This window comes from Rhinoderma darwinii, chromosome 3, assembly GCF_050947455.1.
Source record: "Rhinoderma darwinii isolate aRhiDar2 chromosome 3, aRhiDar2.hap1, whole genome shotgun sequence".
In the NCBI taxonomy this organism is placed as follows: Eukaryota; Metazoa; Chordata; class Amphibia; order Anura; family Rhinodermatidae; genus Rhinoderma; species Rhinoderma darwinii.
Window position 1 is genome coordinate 26,449,864 of NC_134689.1, and position 6,914 is coordinate 26,456,777.

General features: G+C 37.6%; 1 protein-coding gene across 1 annotated transcript; it reads right to left on the reverse strand.

The window, feature by feature from the left end:
- Nucleotides 1-2,766: 2,766 nt before the first annotated feature.
- Nucleotides 2,767-3,156, reverse strand: LOC142750332 (histone H2A-like). Its single transcript, XM_075859329.1, has one exon. It carries the CDS (start codon nucleotides 3,154-3,156, stop codon nucleotides 2,767-2,769), a length of 390 nt encoding a protein of 129 aa, XP_075715444.1.
- Nucleotides 3,157-6,914: the final 3,758 nt, after the last annotated feature.

Here is a 6,914-nt window from a genome sequence, read left to right on the forward strand (position 1 = left end):
CTGAAATTTTGATGGAATTGTTTGCGGAGGCCATGTCGCATTTGCAAAGCCCCTGAGGGGCCAAAACAGTGGAAACTCCACACAAGTGACCCCATTTGGAAAACTACACCCCTGAAGGAAATTATGTAGGGGTATAGTGAGCATTTTGACCCAACATGTTTTTTGCAGAAATTATTGGAAGTAGGCAGTGAAAAATTAAAACCTACATTTTTTTCAATAAAATGTAGGTTTAACAATTTTATTTTCTAAATTTCCACAAGAACAAAAGGAGAAAAAGCACCCAAACTTTGGTAAAGCCATTTCTCCCGAGTACAGCAATACCCCATATGTGGTCATAAACGGCTGTGTGGACACACGGCAGGACTCAGAAAGGAAGGAGCGGCATTTGGCTTTTGGAGCTCAAATTTTGCTGGAATGGTTTGTGGAGGCCATGTCGCATTTCAATAAAATCTAGGTTTAACTATTTTTTTTTTTTTAAATGTCCACAAGAACTAAAGGAGAAAAAGCAGCCTAACATTTGTAAAGCAATTTCTTCCGAGTACGGCAATACCCCATATGTGGTCATAAACGAAACTACTATTTGGACACACGGCAGGGCTCAGGAGGGAAGGAGAGCCATTTGGCTTTTGGAATGGTTTCTGGGCATTTGCTGAGGCCCTGAAGTAAAAGGTACAGTGGAAACACCCTGAAAGTGACTCCATTTGGAAAACTACACCCCTTGAGGAATGGTTTAGGGGAAAGTGAGAATTTTGACCCCAAACGTGTTTTGAGCTGAATTCATTAGAATTTAGCCGTGAAAATGAAAAATTATATTTTTTCCCAATAAGATATAGTTTTAGATCAACATTTTTTATTTCACAAGGTATAAAGAGGAAAAAGCACCACAACATTTGTAAAGCAATTCGTCCCGAGTACAGTAACACCCCATATGTGGTTATAAACGGCTGTTTGGACATATGGGAGGGTTCATAAGAAAAAGAGTGGTATTTGACTTTTGGAGCGTAGATTATTCTTGAATGGTTTGCGGACGCCATTTGGCATTTGCAACACCCCTGATGTAAAAAAAGAAAAAGTTTTTTTCATCACCGCATTACTAGTGTCATAACTTTTTTCTTTTTCACTTGATGGAGCTGTGTCATGGCTTGTTTTTTTGCGAGACAAGCTGTAGAATTTATTGGTACCATTTTGGGACACATGCAATTTTTTATCACTTTTTATTTAATTTTTTGGGAGAGGAAATTACAAAAAACAAGCAATTCCGGAATTGTGTTTTATTGATTTTTTTCAGCATTCACCATGCGCCATAAATTACATTTTAACTTTATTCTGCAGGTCAATACGAAGAAGTTTTTCATGTATTGCAGCTTTTTCACAATAAATTCTCTTTTTAAAAAAAAAAAAAAAAAAAATCATGTTTTTTGTGTTGCCATATTCTAAGACTCATAACCTTTTTTATTTTTGCGTGGGCAAAGCTGTAGCAGGGATTTTTTTTGTGGGAGAGGCTGTCGATTTTATTGGTACTATTTTGGGGTAAATGTGGCTTTTTTATTTATTTTTTAAAATATTTGTATTGTTTTATTTTTTTTCTAGATACATGAAAAATAATGAAACGGGTACATGAATACAATATCTTGTGAGATATAAAGCAATTCTCTGCATTTTCACAATGTTCATAATGCAATGACGTTGTCAGACAAATATGGATGAGAAGACGGATTCATTGACTTTCAAATTTGACTTTTTAAACACTTTTTAACCGTGATTCTGGCGTTGTTTTTTGTATTTTTACAGCGTTCACAGTGCGAGATAAATGACGTCATCGTTTTATAGTTTGGGTCTTTACGTATGCGGCGATACCAATTATATAGTATAATGTATCGTATTTTATATTTTTGTATTTTTCTTAGTAATAAAATACCTATTATGGGAAAAAGGCAGTTTTGGGTTTTTTAACTTGAAACTTTTATTTTTTGACAGTTTTTTTATGAACTGTTTTTTTTTTGTCCCACTAGGGGACTTGTATGCCTGCATCTCTGATCTATATTCTAACACGCACATAATAACAATCATAATAACACAGACATAATAACCCACATAATAACACGCATAATAGCACAGACATAACAATACAAACATAATAACACACAATAACACACTAACACATAATAACACACATAATAACACACATAATAACAAAACATAATAACACAGACATAACAACACACATAATAACACACATAACAGCACAGACATAACAATAGATATAAATAACACACATAATAACACACATGTAAAAACACACACGTAATAACACACATAATAACACACACGTAATAACAGACATAATAACACACATAACAATACAACCATAATAACACACACAATAACACACACACACACACACACACACACACACACACACACACACACACACACACACACACACACACACACACATAATAACAAACCAATAACAACAATCACATAATAACACACACGTAATAACACACGTAATCACACACATAATAACACACAATAACAACACACACACATAATAACACACATAAAACACACATAATAGCACAGACATAATAACACACATAATAACACAGACATTAACAACACACACATAATAAAACACATATAATCACACACATAATACACACATAATAACACACATAATAACACACATAATAACACAGGTATCTGCTCTTTAGTACATGTGGGTGGCCCTTAAAAGGGCCTTTGGGTCAATAAGAGAGGCTTTTAGATGCCTGGAGAGCGTTGGTTTATCTGGACGTACCAGCGGGGCTCGGCCTGGATCTTAGGCACGATGCCCCCCTGCGCTATGATGACATTTTTAAGCAGATCGTCCAGCTCCACATCTCGATGCATTGCCAGCTGTAGGTGACGAGGTGTAATGCGGCAGCTATTACGACGTAGGGCTGCGATGCCGGCGCCAACCAGGATCTCTGCAGTCATATACTCCATCACAGCGGCCAGGAACACTGGAGCATCAGAACTGAAGCGTCTGCCATAATTCCGTTTCCTCAGAAAGCGGTGTATACGGCCAACTGGAAACTTCAGGCCAGCCCTGGATGTTCTGCTCCTGGCTGTGGCTCTTCTCTTTCCTCTCAGACTTTCTCTTTCTGACATGTTCACAAGAAACAAAAGGACTACTGCATAAAACAATAATCCAGAATGAGCAGAGCAGGCGGTGGCTGCTATTTATACCCAGTGTTGCTCTCTGGTGCAATTCCAAGTCATGACCTCACAGTCAGCCTGATTATTACCTCAGGGGTGGTTCTAATTGGCTCTTCTGGTCAGTGCTGCTCTCTGATTGGTGGAAATTCAAGTCAGCTTTAGAAATTTACAGTCATACTATACTATTACCACAGGGGATGTTTGACGGCAGGGAACCGCATAGGGAGAGTGCCAGGGAATGCAAGGAGAAGGGAGGAGGATGTTTTAAAATGGAAAAATTCCCAGGAGCTTAATTGGCTACAGATTAAGGGGGGAGGGGGGCGTAGTATAAGGGTAAAGGATGGGTTAAAGGGCATAACACCCTCATACATTCTGCTGCAGCAAGAGGTTAAACCCGTCCTCCCTCCCCTTGTTTTCTGTGCATGTATTTTGATGTGCTATGGTTGTTTATGCTCTGCCGGTGTACCTTTGCATACTGCGGTTTTTTTCGGTCTTTTTCTTTCTTGCAGATGTCACAGCTGGCGGGTTATGGCCTGAAGGCGGCTCAAATACCCTACATGCCCGCTGCCTGACAGCGGTTGGTTGGCATCAAAGGACAGTAAGAAGACAACATAATGAACAAAGCCTTCGGGGCAGTCGTTTTCTGTTGATTAACCCCTTCCCGCTGCGACCAGTTTTGACCTTCCTGAAAGCCTCATTTTTCAAATCTGAGGTGACAATTTATGTGGTAATAACTTCGGAATGCTTTTACCTATCCAGGCGATTCTAAGATTGTTTTCTCGTGACATATTGGACTTTATGTTAGTGAGAAAATTTGGTAGGTACGTTTAGTATTTAATTGTGAAAAACCCCAAAATGAAGCGGAAAATTGCAAAGATTAGCATTTTTATAAATTTTAATGTCTCTGCTTGTAAGACAGATAGTAATACCAAACAAAATAGTTGCTAGCTAACATTTCCCATATGTCTACTTTAGGTTGGCATACTTTTTTGAAAAATAAAAGAAAAAACATTTTCCCCAATAAAACGTAGAATTTTTTCATTTCCACAAGGACTAAAGGAGAAAAAGCACCCCTACATTTGTAAAACAATTTCTCCTGAGTACAGCAATATATGTGGTCATAAACGGCTGTGTGGACACACAGCAGGGCTCAGAAGAGAAGGAGCGCCATTTGGCTTTTGGAGCTGAAATTTTGATCGAATTGTTTGCGGAGGCCATGTCGCATTTGCAAAGCCCCTGAGGGGCCAAAACAGTGGAAACTCCACACAAGTGACCCCATTTGGAAAACTACACCCCTGAAGGAAATTATCTAGGGGTATAGTGAGCATTTTGACCCAACATGTTTTTTTCAGAAATTATTGGAAGTAGGCAGTGAAAAATTAAAACCTACATTTTTTTCAATAAAATGTAGGTTTAACAATTTTATTTTCTAAATTTCTACAAGAACAAAAAGAGAAAAAGCACCCAAACTTTGGTAAAGCCATTTCTCCCGAGTACAGCAATACCCCATATGTGGTCATAAACGGCTGTGTGGACACACGGCAGGACTCAGAAAGGAAGGAGCGGCATTTGGCTTTTGGAGCTCAAATTTTGCTGGAATGGTTTGTGGAGGCCATGTCGCATTTCAATAAAATCTAGGTTTAACTATTTTTTTTTTTTTTTAAATGTCCACAAGAACTAAAGGAGAAAAAGCAGCCTAACATTTGTAAAGCAATTTCTTCAGAGTGAGAATTTTGACCCCAAATGTGTTTTGAGCTAAATTAATTAGAATTCAGCCGTGAAAATTAAAAATTATATTTTTTCCCAATAAGATATAGTTTTAGATCAACATTTTTTATTTCACAAGGTATAAAGAGGAAAAAGCACCACACCATTTGTAAAGCAATTCGTCACGAGTACAGTAACACCCCATATGTGGTTATAAACGGCTGTTTGGACATATGGGAGGGTTCATAAGAAAAAGAGTGGTATTTGACTTTTGGAGCGTAGATTATTCTTGAATGGTTTGCGGACGCCATTTGGCATTTGCAACACCCCTGATGTAAAAAAATAAAAAGTTTTTTTCATCACCGCATTACTAGTGTCATAACTTTTTTCTTTTTCACTTGATGGAGCTGTGTCATGGCTTGTTTTTTTGCGAGACAAGCTGTAGAATTTATTGGTACCATTTTGGGACACATGCAATTTTTTATCACTTTTTATTTAATTTTTTGGGAGAGGAAATTACAAAAAACAAGCAATTCCGGAATTGTGTTTTATTGATTTTTTTTCAGCATTCACCATGCGCCATAAATTACATTTTAACTTTATTCTGCAGGTCAATACGAAGAAGTTTTTCATGTATTGCAGCTTTTTCACAATAAATTCTCTTTTTAAAAAAAAAAAAAAAAAAATCATGTTTTTTGTGTTGCCATATTCTAAGACTCATAACCTTTTTTATTTTTGCGTGGACAAAGCTGTAGCAGGGATTTTTTTTTTGTGGGAGAGGCTGTCGATTTTATTGGTACTATTTTGTGGTAAATGTGGCTTTTTTATTTATTTTTTTAAATATTTGTATTGTTTTATTTTTTTTCCAGATACATGAAAAATAATGAAACGGGTACATGAATACAATATCTTGTGAGATATAAAGCAATTCTCTGCATTTTCACAATGTTCATAATGCAATGACGTTGCCAGACAAATATGGGTGAGAAGACGGATTCATTGACTTTCAAATGTGACTTTTTAAACACTTTTTAACCGTGATTCTGGCGTTGTTTTTTGTATTTTTACAGCGTTCACAGTGCGAGATAAATGACGTCATCGTTTTATAGTTTGGGTCTTTACGTATGCGGCGATACCAATTATATAGTATAATGTATCATATTTTATATTTTTGAATTTTTCTTAGTAATAAAATACTTATTATGGGAAAAAGGCAGTTTTTTTTTTTTTTACTTGAAACTTTTATTTTATGACAGTTTTTTTATGAACTGTTTTTTTTTGTCCCACTAGGGGACTTGAAGGCCTGCATCTCTGATCTATATTCTAATATGCTGCATTACATACGTAGTGCAGTGTATTAGAGCTGTCAGTCATAAACTCACAGCAAAACTATGAGGCAGACACGGAGGCTATTGTTAAGCCCCTGGTTGCCATACCAACCATCGTCACCCCAGTGATCACGTCGCTGGGGTGTCGGTCGGCTAAAAAACCCTCAGATGCTCTGATCTCTATCGAACAGATTCTGAGGGGTTAATTGGCCGGATCGGAGACTAACTACGGTCCTCTCCGTTACATCAGGTCGTCAGCTGTATTCTACAGCTGACACCCGGCGGTGATGGTGCGGGCTCAGCTTCTGGGCCCGCACTATCACTGCGACATAATGGTACTGTGTTTTGCGGGAACCCCTTCCTGACACCACCGCATATATATGGCTGATGTCGGGAAGGGGTTAAGAAATCAGTTATTAATATGTTTATTAATAGTAAAGCTGTGGCCACTTCCACTTTACCATACAAGGTGTCCTGGTTTTTATTTAACGCTAGCTGTTAATGATGTATCAGCGACTGAGATTTTGGCAAGTCAGGTCGGACTATCCTTGGCAGTCTCTATTTGTTTTTCCACAAAGAGCGGGCATTCAGTATATTAGGCACCATCCCACATTCTCTGCAGATATACAGATATGTAGCGTTTAAAAGTCATTTGATTCACCTGGTTACCTCCAT